This window comes from Mirounga leonina, unplaced genomic scaffold (assembly GCF_011800145.1).
Source record: "Mirounga leonina isolate KUSES-001 unplaced genomic scaffold, KU_Mleo_1.0 Mir_82, whole genome shotgun sequence".
In the NCBI taxonomy this organism is placed as follows: domain Eukaryota; kingdom Metazoa; phylum Chordata; class Mammalia; order Carnivora; family Phocidae; genus Mirounga; species Mirounga leonina.
The window spans coordinates 38,564,658-38,578,125 of record NW_023270825.1 but is presented as its reverse complement, the minus strand read 5'-3'; the positions used below and the strand labels follow the sequence as shown (position 1 = coordinate 38,578,125).

General features: G+C 35.2%; 1 protein-coding gene across 3 annotated transcripts in view; it reads left to right on the top strand.

Annotated features, from left to right (window-relative positions):
* Positions 1-13,468, top strand: part of MNAT1 (MNAT1 component of CDK activating kinase) — a 201,635-nt gene that overhangs the window by 113,645 nt on the left and 74,522 nt on the right. For all 3 annotated transcript variants that reach the window (XM_034993191.1, XM_034993192.1, XM_034993193.1), the window contains one exon: positions 12,379-12,500. In XM_034993191.1, coding sequence (XP_034849082.1) covers positions 12,379-12,500 — 122 coding nt within the window. The remainder of the gene's footprint in view (positions 1-12,378; positions 12,501-13,468) is intronic.

Here is a 13,468-nt window from a genome sequence, read left to right as displayed (position 1 = left end):
ATGTGTGTGTGTGTGTGTTGGGGGGTGGGCCCAAAGGAGTGTGGGTAAATTCTAATGAAAACGCAGATGTGATCTAAAGGAGAAGGCCTCCAGGGGTCATATTGCTCCTGAGGTTATTATTGAAAGACTTTAACAACAAAGAAAATGCTATCTTACATGAGTCTTTTCCTTCAGATATGTACTTTCATACCTTTGTGTTAAGTAGAAATAACTCAGAAATAGCAGGTGGAGACTATAAGACCCATGACTCCAGCCAATGCAAGTTTTGAGTTTAGTATAATGAACACCAGAAAATGATAGAACTAAGTAATTAAGTAGATGCAAAGCTTACCTAGAGTTATGTTTTACCTGGAGTTATATCTGGTCGTAGAGTGACTGTTTCTTTTACTTTTTCTTTTTTCTTTTTTCTTTTTAATGGTGATGAAAATGGCAGGCAGCCATTGTTTTCAGTATAGAGATTAATTAGTAATCTGTTAGAATATGCTTCAGCAAATGCAGCTGATTGGCAGTAGCACCTGTCTCAGCAACTGGTAGAATGTTAGTGCTTTCATCAAGCCTGTAATTTCCAGAAGGGCTTCAAAGCTGTGTTCATTAAAGCCTCCCATACTAATTACTTTCTTTGTCCTCTGGGGCACTGTTTTGCTAAATGTACCTCTCTATTTTTATTTATTTATGTAGGTATTTATGTATTTATTTATGAAGATTATAAAAATAAAGTTAATTTTTTTAATTTTAAAAACTAAAATTATGTGATAGTCTGTATACTGTTGTATTTGTGGAACCATCATTTATGTTTAGTGAACACATAGTGTTCCCAGATGAAAAATTTACCAGTATTGTGATACCTGTGCATTGCTTTTGTAATTCATATCATAAATATAAAATATATCTGTAAATTATGAAAAATGATCTGTTAAAGTATAGTAAAATATGATTTAAAGGATGGGATATTATAGTCAACTTTCTAGGAAGGTAGTTTATTTCTGCATTGTTAGGAAGTCTTCTTTCTAGTTGAAATAGTCTTTCTGGTTCATATTTCAAATTACATTCTAATTACATGGATTTATAAACAAGGCACCAATTTGTATTATTGTTTGAGGAAGGTAGTATTTTTGCTTGTTTGAAAAGGAGACTGTACTACTAAGAGAGTATTTAAAAAGGATTAAGAAAAAAATAGAAAGGATGAAGCACATATCTCAGTACAGGTGAAATTTGCATCATTCTCAATGTATTATGGAAAAGTTGAATGTGAATATTTTCTGAAAGTAAAGTTATATGTTTTATTGAACTAGGGTAACTTTCATTTAAAAACTACCTATATACTAATATATATTTTTTAAAGATTTTATTCATTTATTTGAGACAGAGAGAGTTTTTTATGTTTCATAAATATAAAGATACATTGTTAAATACTTGACAGTAGAATCAGTTCTGGTGGTGTATCCTTTCTGTCATACCTTCACAGTGCCTAACATCCACTAAGTGTTTGGACAAATAACTGAATTTTCATACTCTAGTCCTGTAATAGAAGAGTGCTTGGTGGATTCTGGCAGTAGAGGCTTTAAAATATGGGTAGGTTTCTTTTCCTCTAAAATAGGCAAAATAATTATTATTTCAAATGTATGTGTAGTGCCTAGTACAGTGCATGGCATAGTAGATGTTCAATAAATATTTTGTGTCCTTTGCATGGAACCCCACTTTAATAATCACATTCTATATATGCATGACTTTTACTAAAGTAAAAGACAGTTTAGGCAAAACTGCAAGTGAAAAGGGAATCAGAGAATCCTAAACATTCTATTCTATTATGCATTTAGAATGTAGAGCTAGGGACACCTGGCTGGCTCAGTTTGTGGAGCATGTGACTTTTGATCTGGGGGTTGTGGGTTCGAGTCCCACGTTGGGTGTGGCAATTGCATAAAAAAAATCTTGGGAAAAAAAGAATGTAGATCTAATTGCATAGTGGTTTTTGTGAATGTGGTGGTGGTGCTGGTGATGGTGGTAGTGGTTATGTGTGTTTGAAGAAAGCAGTTTGGGATGGTTAGGGTATTCATACTATTTGGTGTTTCCTTTTAGGACAGAAGAAGGATAAAGTCAGTTCCAGCTTGGCTTAGGTTTTTACTTATTTTCTGCAATGGGAATGGCACACTAACCGCTCATTCTGTAGTTCAATGATCTCAAATAGAATCAGATTTGTTATATAGTTTCTGGGGAGAAAACTTTGGAGTAGGGGATTGGAGTAAGTGGGATACTGTGGGTCATTATAAAACATTTGTTCATTCATGAAGCAAACATTCCTAATATGTACCAAGCACTGTACTAGGCACAGAAAGTTTAGTTCTAAATAAAATATCATCCCTTGAATTACTTGTCTTTATTATGGTATAAAGAAGCTTTCTGCTACCTTTTCACTAATAAATATTTCTGCTTCAAAAGACTAATAATCTTACCATATGATATTTTTTGTTTTGCTAATACAGTATTTGTAGAGAACTATATAAAGCAATTTTCTTATTTTATTACATTCAGAAATGTGTAAGTTGTCATTGGGTAACTAAAAGTTCACCTAAAGTGCCAAGATAAGAATTCTTTCTGGAAACTGTTTTTGTAATTACTATAAGTAAATTAACTAAAATGCTATATGTCTAAAGTTTTAAAAATTTCTGGCAAATGCTGTTTTTCTTAAAATTAATGTAGACTCTTTTAAGAAGGCAGGTTTTGTCTCACCGAATAGTCTCCTTGATGTTTTTCTTTTCTGATCTTTTTATAGAAACAGATATGATTTGCTGGACGCTCTGTCCTCTTGGCAACAAATTGTAGTTCAGTAGCAAGACAAGCATCAGAGAAAGAATGTAAAAATAATGCTTTTCAACACTGCCTAATTTATCAGTGCTTAAGGAAAAATAAAACCTAGGACCACAAAAATGAAACAAAATAAAATCTCTTCCTTGGACCCTACTTTTTCTTTAAGCTACTGCCATAGCTCTCTATTTATCTTCTAATTTGATGAAAATAATAATCACGTTTGTTCAGTGTTTCTACTTCCTCAATTCTCATTCTTCGATCATTTAAATTGGGGGAAATTCTTTTTATTTTTATGATACATTATGAGGTAGTGGCTTATTTTTGCTTAGTGGTCATGAAATCATAGCAGGTTAGACCTGGAAGAACATCTAGTCCAACCCCCAATTCACTCTCCACCTCCCCATTTTAGATTATGAAAACGAAGCTGAGAGTTTTATCACCTCAGTTCATTTTATTTTATTTTTTAAAAATAAGATTTTATTTTTAAGTAATCTCTTCACCCAATGTGGGGCTCAAACTTATAACCCTGAGACCAGTAATCACACGCTCCACCAACTGAGCCAGCCAGGCATCCCTCCCTCAGTTCACTTTAGTTTAGAGGCAGTGCCAGCATAAATACAGAGTTACCTCTTTTTTTTTTTTTTTTACTTTTTTTTTTTTTTTTAAAGATTTTATATATTTATTTGACAGAGAGAGAGATAGCAAGAGCAGGAACACAAGAGGGGGAGCGGGAGAGGGAGAAGCAGGCTTCCCGCTGAGCAGGGAGCCCGATGTGGGACTCGATCCCAGGACTCTGGGATCATGACCTGAGCTGAAGGCAGACGTTTAACGACTGAGCCACCCAGGTACCCCTACAGAGTTACCTCTTAACATGCAGGGTCTTATCTCTCATTGACCTTAAAGTTGTTTACTATAAATTTTGAAAGAAATTAGAGAAAGCCATTTCTATGGGGGAAAATGAATTGTACTTACCATAAAATTCTGTGCTACCAGAAAGTTATTACCATGCAGCTGTTGCAGTGATGACAAGCTGATATCACTCAGAATATACAGAACCGCATAGTATAAAAATTGCTGTGCTTGCTACCCAAAAAATTAAAAACAACTGAGTTAACAAAAAAATATTATTTAGAATGAGCAGGTTGAAGGCAGTGCCAGATATATAAGTATTCTCTATGCCGTTACAAAATTGTGTGAGAACACACACACATACCACACAATTAAAAAATATATCTATATCCATATACAGATGCATACATATATATGCACAAATGAAAATCATATGTACATATGTGCACATAGAATCATATGTACATATGTGCACATAGGACACTAACCAACATAGAAACAGTATTTCAGAAAAAAAGAGTTGATTTTCTAAAAGGTCTCCTATAGATAGTTTCTCTGGAAATAGTAACCAGGTTATAGTGGTTTAATGTTTCGAGAACACTGAAATATTCAGTTTTTTAATTCCCTTTGGCAGTGTGACACATTCTGTAGGATTTGATAAATTTAAGATGTGAGAGGACTCAGTTTATGAAAACAACTACCACTATCATTGTTTTCTTTTTTTTTAGTTTTTTGTTTTTTGTTTTTATTTTGCATTTAGATGATTCAGAGACTTAAAAGTAGAAGGCACGGTCTCATTGAAAAGTTATTAGAATGCTGGGCGCCTGGGTGGCTCAGTCGTTAAGCGTCTGTCTTTGGCTCAGGTCATGATCCCAGGGTCCTGGGATCGAACCCCACATCGGGTTCCCTGCTTGGCAGGAAGCCTGCTTCTCCCTCTCCCACTCCCCCTGCTTGTGTTCCTGCTCTCGCTATCTCTCTCTATCAAATAAATAAATAAAATCTAAAAAAAAAAAAAAAGAAAAGTTATTAGAATGTAAGCTCCCTGAGTGCAAGGCTTGTATCTGTTTTGATCACTGCTGGAGTTTTTAGTTTTGGACATATAGTTAGTATTCAGTATTTTTTTTTTTAAGATTTTATTTATTTGACAGAGAGAAACACAGTAAGAGAGGGAACACAAGCAGGGGGAGTGGGAGAGGGAGAAGCAGGCTTCCCGCAGAGCAGGGAGCCTGATTCGGGGCTCGATTCCAGGACCCCGGGATCATGACTTGAGCCGAAGGCAGACGCTCAGCGACTGAGCCACCCAGGCGCCCCAGTATTCAGTATTTGTTATGTGAATAGGTGATGATAGCCACAGAATACCACAGTATCATCTGAAATTTTGTTAAAATGAGTTCTTAAGTGGCTAAAAGACACATTTCCAGCCTAGGGAGAAAAAGCATCCACAGACTTTCTGTAATGAATAAGTGAAAGAAAACAATAGTTAAGTGTGGAGAAGGTGGAGTTGTATTCCTTATGTGCCCTTATAGTACATGTGATTAACAAAATTTCAATTGTTTATGCTTAGTAAGAGTGTTCTTAAATTTATTGAATATGGAAACCTGACTCTTAGAGTTTTCCTAGTGTTCATATTGCTATACCATATGACCATTCACATGCCCTTTTATATTATTCATTCAACAAAACATCGAGTAGCTCTTTGTTGCCAGGCACTGTGCTGTAGACATGGCAGTGAACATAAGGCCTTTTAGTCTAATGGGAGAGACAGATGTTAAACAGATAACTCTACACAGTTTAACAAACTTACAGGGCTTATTAGCAAATATACTAAAGATGAGACTAGCTTGGCAAGTAAGTCATTTAAGTAAGACAGAAAAATTAAGAGAGTCCTTAAAATTGTGTTAAAGGATTTTCAGAATCATTCAACCTATCACCCTAAATTGCTAATACTTTATAAATTACAGCCTCAGAACTTACATGGTACTTAGCAAAAAATTGTATACTGATTTATATGAAAGGATATTTTCATTTTTAATATTTTTTTCAAGTTTCTATTTTAATTTCGGTTAGTTAACATCCAGTAATATATTTTAGGTGTACACTATAGTGATTCAACAATTCCTTGTATCACCTGGTGCTCATCACGACAAGTTCACTCCTTCATTTTTAGTATTTTTATTATTGCTTATTTCAACAACCTATGCACTAATGATTACTAATGAACTATTTCTGTTGCTGTTATTTTTATTAGAAAATAATATATTTTCTTTAGTAATGTTATTCTAAATGGTTTCTGCATTCCAAAAGTGTGTGTGTGTGTGTGTGTATCTTTTAACATAATGACCAGAGGTTTTTTAAAGCAAATTTCAGAGTTAATTTCATTTCTTATTGAGTGGATTCCAGAAATCTAGATCATATAATTTTTCATTTGGAATTAAATCCTGAGTTTAGAGTCAGCACAAAAGGTAGTCTGTGCTTTTCCTTTATTTGAGGAGAAACAATAATGATGTATAGATGCTCTAACAGTTAAGTTTTAGTAAATAGTAAACTATTTTTTATAGTAGACTTGAGATTTGCTAAGTAAGAAAGTTAAAGAATATATTTCAAATTATACTTAAAATTACAGCCATGTAATTTTACCAACCTTGGTTGACATTTCATGTAAATGGAATCTTATAATAGGTAGTCCTTTGCCTGGTTTCTTTCACTTAGCATAATGTTTTTGAAGTTCATCTGTGTTGCAGCACATATAAATATTTTATTCCTTTTTGTTGCTGAATAGTATTCAGCATATTTTATTAATATTAAATAATGAGTTAATATTCATACTGAGGTTGCATATACCTCATTTTCTAATTCATCCGCCAGTTGATGGACATGTAGACTGTTTCCTGTCACTCTTGTATTAATGGCAGGTTGGCTACTATGGATACTTGGCTACTATGGATAGTGCTGCTAGGAATATCTCATACAAGTCTTTGTGTGGTCATAGGTTTTCATTTCTCTTGGTTAGACACTTATGAAGTACTAAGTTATAGTACATTATTTGTACACTTAAGAAAAACTGCTGAACTGATTTCCAAAGTGGTGGCACCATTGTACACTCTCATCAGAATGTATAAAGGTTAGAGTTTCTCCACATCCTCAGTAAAACTTTTTTTTTTTTTTTTTTTTTTTATTTGAGACAGAGAGAATGAGAGACAGAGAGCATGAGAGGGAGGAGGGTCAGAGGGAGAAGCAGACTCCCTGCCGAGCAGGGAGCCCGATGCGGGACTCGATCCCGGGACTCCAGGATCATGACCTGAGCCAAAGGCAGTCGCTTAACCAACTGAGCCACCCAGGCGCCCCTCAGTAAAACTTTTTATTGTCTGTCCTTTTGATTATATCCAATCTAGTGGGTGTGAAGTAGTATTTCATTGTGGTCGTAATTTGCATTTTTCTTAAAGATGTTGAGCATCTTTTCATGTACTTATTAGCCGTTCGTGTATCTTCTTTGATGAAATGTTCATTAATTCAGATGTGATAGATCACTAGTGCATTATGTTGTTTGATTTCCTTAATCTGATAATTTGGATAATATAATACTTACTCTCTTGGTGGAAATATCACATTCAGTTACCATATGGCATCCAGAAACTTTTTAGATACCTTTTTGCCTCCAGTCACTTAAAACTACCAACACTGGGGCGCCTGGGTGGCTCAGTTGATTGGGAGTCTGCCTTCAGCTCAGGTCATGATCCCAGGGTCTTGGGATTGAGCCCCATGTAGGGCTCCCTGCTCAGTGGGGAGTTTGCTTCTCCCTCTGCCCCTCCCCCTGCATATGTGCTCTCTCTCTCTCAAATAAATAAATCTTAAAAAAAAAACCCCATCACTTTCCTCATAGGACTTGCTAAGACATTTTTGTATATTGGTGATTTAATTTTAATTATGTCAATGATTGTCCTGTAAGTTCTTCCCCAGCTTTAGATTTGAGAAATTTGGCATCTATCTCACACCAAGTTTATTTGGGGAAAGATCAGTTGAACATTACAAGGCTAAGTTGTGCATCATTTATGAACTTTGTTTTATCATCCTCATGGTAAACAGAATTACCACTGAGTGATGTTTACTGTTCTCTAAATGCCATAATTAAAAAAAATCCTTTTTGAGCCTGTGTTGTTTTGACCAAATATAAGTTATTAGAATTTGTATAAAAATTTATCTTAAACTATCTAGGATTTACTTATTAAGATCAAACTTTTAAATTGAGTGACCATGATTATATTATCTAAAAATAAGATATTAAAAAGTAGTGGTATATGGTAGAACCCATACTGGACAGGAATTAGGAGATTTGACTCTTACTACTACATGACTTTTGGAAAATTTGTATTTTAAATGCTTCTTTATTCATAAAATAAAGAAGTTAGGGGAAAAGAAAGCAGGCTTTAGAATCTAAAAGAATTGGCTTCTAATCTTCAACCTGCCATTAATACAGAGTGACCTTGCCAAGTCACATATCTAAACCCCTGTTCCCTATCTGTAAAGTAGGAATAACAGTATTTATCTCATAAAACTATTGTGAATACTAATGAAATAATGCATAAAAAGTCCTTAGACCGGGGCACCTGGGTGGCTCAGTTAGTTAAGCGACTGCCTTCGGCTCAGGTCATGATCCCGGGGTCCTGGGATCGAGTCCCACATCGGACTCCCGGCTCAGCAGGAAGCCTGCTTCTCCCTCTCCCACTCCCCCTGCTTGTGTTCCTGCTCTCGCTGTCTCTGTCTCTGTCAAATAAATAAATAAAATCTTAAAAAAAAAAAAAAAAATCCTTAGACCAGTGCCTGGCACTGAGTAAATAATGTTAACTGTGATTATACTAGGTGATGTTTTATGTGCCCACAAACTTGCAGAAAAGATTTTGGATTATATGATTTCATAACTTTAGTAACTTGGGCTTTATAGTTGGTGTTTAGTGAATGATCACTTTTAGTATGTTTCCCACTGTAATGACTTAAGAGAGCCTGTCTTTTTTGAACATTATTTTCCCTGGAAAGTATTCTAGCTCTTGAAAATAGCCATTCTGTATCATCTTTTCTGGACCTTGCATGATTTATAAAATGAAAATGGAGTAATAATCTGCATTACTATGTTAGTAGGACTATAAAGTTTCCTTCTTTAATTCTTACAATTTTTCTTTTTCATTTCTCCCCCCCCCAACCTAACAATGTGACATTAATACTGTACTTTTTGTATCATGGCAGGAGAATTTAGTACTTGGCAGCTTATGAAGAAGACACTTCGAAACAGGAATATCAAAATGTCACTCAAAATATCCCACTTAGGCAGTCCTCTTCTTAACCTCTGTAACTCCCTGTACTCAGATCCATTGTTCAGAGATTGGATTTCTCTGAGATAGTATAAGATTTAGCTTGACAGTTTGATGTTAATTTAGAAAAGTTGTGAAACATATGGAGATTAAGGCTTAAAATAATGTTAACAAAGTTTTCTAGGTATTTTACTTCTTTTTTTTTCCTGTGTATTACTCTAGCCAGGTAAATGAGTAAATAAGAATATCTAAAACCCATTTTTTAAAATTGTGGTAAAATATGAATAACGTAAGCTTTACCATTATTAATTCTTTTTTAAGTATATGGTTCTTTTTTTTTTTTTTAAGATTTATTTGAGAAAGAGAGAGAAAGAGACAGCATGAGCAGGAGGGGAAGAGGGAGAGAGAATCTTAAGCAGACTCCATGCTTAGCTGGAGCCCGACGTAGGGCTCCATCTCAGGACCATGAGATCATGACCTGAGCTGAAACCAAGAGTCGGACACTTAACCAACTCCACCATCCTGATGCCCCAAGTATATGGTTCTCGATATCAAGTACATTCACGTTGTATCACATCCATTTCCAGACTTTTTCAATCTTCTCCAACTACAACTCTGTACCTATTAAATACTAACACCCAAGCTCCTTCTTGCCTCACCCTAGCTTCTGATAACCACCATTCTACTTTCTGTTTCTATGAGTTTGACTACTCTAGCAATCTCAGGTAATTGGAATCATATGTTTGTCCTTTTATAACTGGCTTCTTTCACTTAGCATGTTTTTAAGATTCACCCATGTGAATTTTGACATGTGTCAAAATTTCTTCCTTTTTAAGGCTAAATAATATTCCATTGTGTGTATATGCCACATTTGGTTTATTCATTCATCCATCCATGGACACATGGGTTGCTCCTGTGGCTACTGTGAGTAATGATGCTATGAACATGGGTGTACAAATATATGTTCCAAGTTCCTGCTTTTACTACTTTTATGTATATACCCAGGAATGGAATTGTTGGTTCATATGGTAATTCTATATTTAATATTTTGAGGAATCACCCTCCTGTGTTCCATAGTGGCTGCGCCATTTTACATTCCCACCAGCAATGCACAAGAGTTCCAATTTATAAATTTGATAGAGACACAGCAAGAGAGGGAACACAAGCAGGGGAGTGGGAGAGGGAGAAGCAGGCTTCCCGCAGAGTAGGGAGCCTCGTGCGGGGCTTGATCCCAGGACCCTGGGATCATGACCTGAGCTGAAGGCAGATGCTTAACGACTGAGCCACGCAGGCGCCCCAAGAGTTCCAATTTCTATACATCCTTGCCAAAACTTATTTTCTGTGGTTTTGTTTATTTGTTTTGGATAATAGCCATCCTAAATAGTCATGAGTGTTAAGTGGTATATCATTGTGGTTTTGATTTGCATTTTCTTTTTTTTTAAATTAACATATAATGTATTATTTGTTTCAGGGGTACAGATCTGTGATTCATCAGTCTTAACACAATTCACAGTGCTTACCATAGCCCATACCCTCCCCAATGTCCATCACCCAGCCACCCTATCCCTCCCACCCCCCTCCACTCCAGCAACCCTCAGTTTGTTTCCTGAGATTAAGAGTCTCTTATGGTGATTTGCATTTTCTTACTGATTAGTGTTGGTGAGCATCTTTTCATGTGCTTAATGGCAGTTTATGTCTCTTTGGAGAAATGTCTATTCGTGTCCTTTGTCAGTGTTTGATGAAGGACTTTTGAGGTGACATTGTCAGAGAAGCTATTAATACATGACAGTGAACTAGCTAGGGTGATGCTACATGGGATTAAAACTTGTTGAAGAGAAAAACCACAAGTCAGATGCAAACATTGTCAGTGGTTGTTCCTCACTGCCTCAGTTGCACTTTATCACTTATAAGTCATGGTTTTTATTTATTTTTTTAAATAAAATAGAAAAATGTACTGTATATTCAACTTAGTAATTTAGGGGAAAAGTAAAGGAAACTAAGGGAGGTAACAACAGAAATAAACTATAAACTAGAAAATGGTAGAATTAGTAACTATAAGAGCTGGTTTTTATTAAAAAGTTAGGAAATAAAGAACTTGATGAGCACTATACAAAGAAAAATAACAGAACTAGAATTAGAATCTGAAAACAGGGACTATATTAAAAATAGGGATTTTTAAAAATTAGAATCTACGCTCAGATGTATGATAAATCTCAGTGTAATGATGTTATATGGCTGAATGGTATTTTATTTTGTATGCTTGTAATCAAATACAGTCCTTTTATTTTGGTTATTCAGTAATTATTTGTTTTCAGAAAAATCCTAGATGTTTCATTCAACTTAGTTTTTAGCACAAAATTCCCTGTGTGTGTATGTAAGTAGACATCATATACACACATTTGGTAAGTAAGTTTGATTTCATTGTAAAGACTTAAGAGAGTAGATGTTTATATGGCAAAATTTTGTGGAGAATAATTTCATTAGTATTCTTCCCTAATTAGAGCTTTCAATAAAACACTGATTTTACCAAAACTCTCAGAGCTGGATAATAAATAGGAAAATGTGAGGATGGACTACGCTTTTATATTTGCTGAATTCTACCATTGATGTTGAATAACTTTACTCTTTAAGGCTAAATTTGAATTTAATGATGGATTTGGTTTTCTTCTTCTATTTTTATTTATTTTTAAGATTTTATTTATTTGAGAGAGAGAGTGAGTGAGAGGGAGAGAGCACACAAGCCTGGGGAGAGGCAGGTGGAGAGAGAGAAGCAGACTCCCCACTGAGCAGGGAGCCCGATGCAGGGCACCATCCCAGGACCCTGAGATCATGACCTGAGCTGAAGGCAGCCGCTTAACCAACTGAGTCCCCCAGGCCCCCCAGTTTTCTTCTTTTAAATCATGTGTCAATTACTATAAATTATAAAATGTGGGTTTTAGTAATATAATGAATTGTACCCATGAATTCGCAGGCTTCATGGATAATATTTTTAAATTTTATTTCCTTTTAAAATTATTCATTTAAGTAATCTTTACACCCAATGTGGGGCTCGAACTCAGTACCCTGAGATCAATAGTTGTATGCTCCACCGGCTAAGCCAGCAAGACTTCCCCAATGGATATTTTTATTTTTAACTTATTTTTAAAAAAGATTTATTTATTTTAGAGTAGGGGGGAGGGCAGAGGGAGAGGGAAAGAGTTCTAAGCAGACTCCGCACGGAGCATGGAGCCTGACTCAGGGCTCAATCCCATGACCTTGAGATCACAACCTGAGCCGGAACCAAGAGTCCGGTGCTTAACTGACTGTGCCACCCAGGTGCCCCAGGGTAATATTTTTAAAGTGAGGAAGGAATTTAGTTTGCAAATAGTAGTAATATGAAAATATTATTAAAAGGTATTGCTTTCCTTCATTTTTCTAACAGGGTCAGCATATTTCATTAGCACCTATTCAAAAGCTTGAAGAAGCTCTATATGAATACCAACCACTGCAGATAGAGACATGTGGACCACAAGTTCCTGAGCTTGAGATGCTGGGAAGACTTGGGTAAGTCTCTAAGAACTTCTCATTGAGTAACTGATGTTTAGGCCTTATCGGTTAGTACTATTTTTAACTTACACTTTAAAAAATTCTTAGATTTTGAATTTTAGAACTTTACTCTTTTGTGAAAAATGAATGCTTAATACTAAGTGTACACATTTTTTTGAATGTTTTTGTTAGGTCTTTTGAGATTAAGATTGGATTATATTAGTTCTTTTTAATGATGTTGTTGGCAGCCATACTGAAGTAGCTGTTCATTTTCAGCTTACTGTGTAATTTTTTAGAAATAGGAGCTTAATTTAGTCATTAGTAAGCCAGTAAAGATATGAGAGTTGTGACCTTGCCATGAAAAGGAGTAGATTTACTCATTGTCTGCTGATAACAGTGTAACTATATTTATGAGAAATAAGCCACAAAGGCTTATTTAGATTTAAGGTATAATGTAGGGCTGGCCCAGTGGCTCAAAAGCCATATTCTGTGCATCTATTTTGGAAATGAACCTTGGGATGGTGACTCTTGTGGGTGATGGAGATGATCACAGTCTGTCTCAGGGAAGCAGGTGGGTATCTATAGTGTCCTTGAGAAGTTCAGGCACAGACTTTGTTGAATGAGACAAGTCATTTCTTGGTCTGGTGTCTCAAGCTAAAGTTTTGAATGAAAAGATGATCTAGAAACCATTGCTTATTAACAAAATAAAATAGTGTAAAGAATATAATGTGAAAAGAAAATAATGGGTACAATGAAACAAGTGATTAAAAAGTAATTTAAAAGAAGACCCCAACAGCAAAAATAAGATAGATAAAATAGATAATAAACCTACATACAAAAATAACAAAACAAAAAACAACAAAAAACCTATATGCATCTTCAAAACCAAAATCTTGAACATGACTCATAGTATTATACATATGAAACTGGAGGCTCTAAGTTCAAATGACTATTAAAATGATAGATAATTTACTAAGCTGCTATTT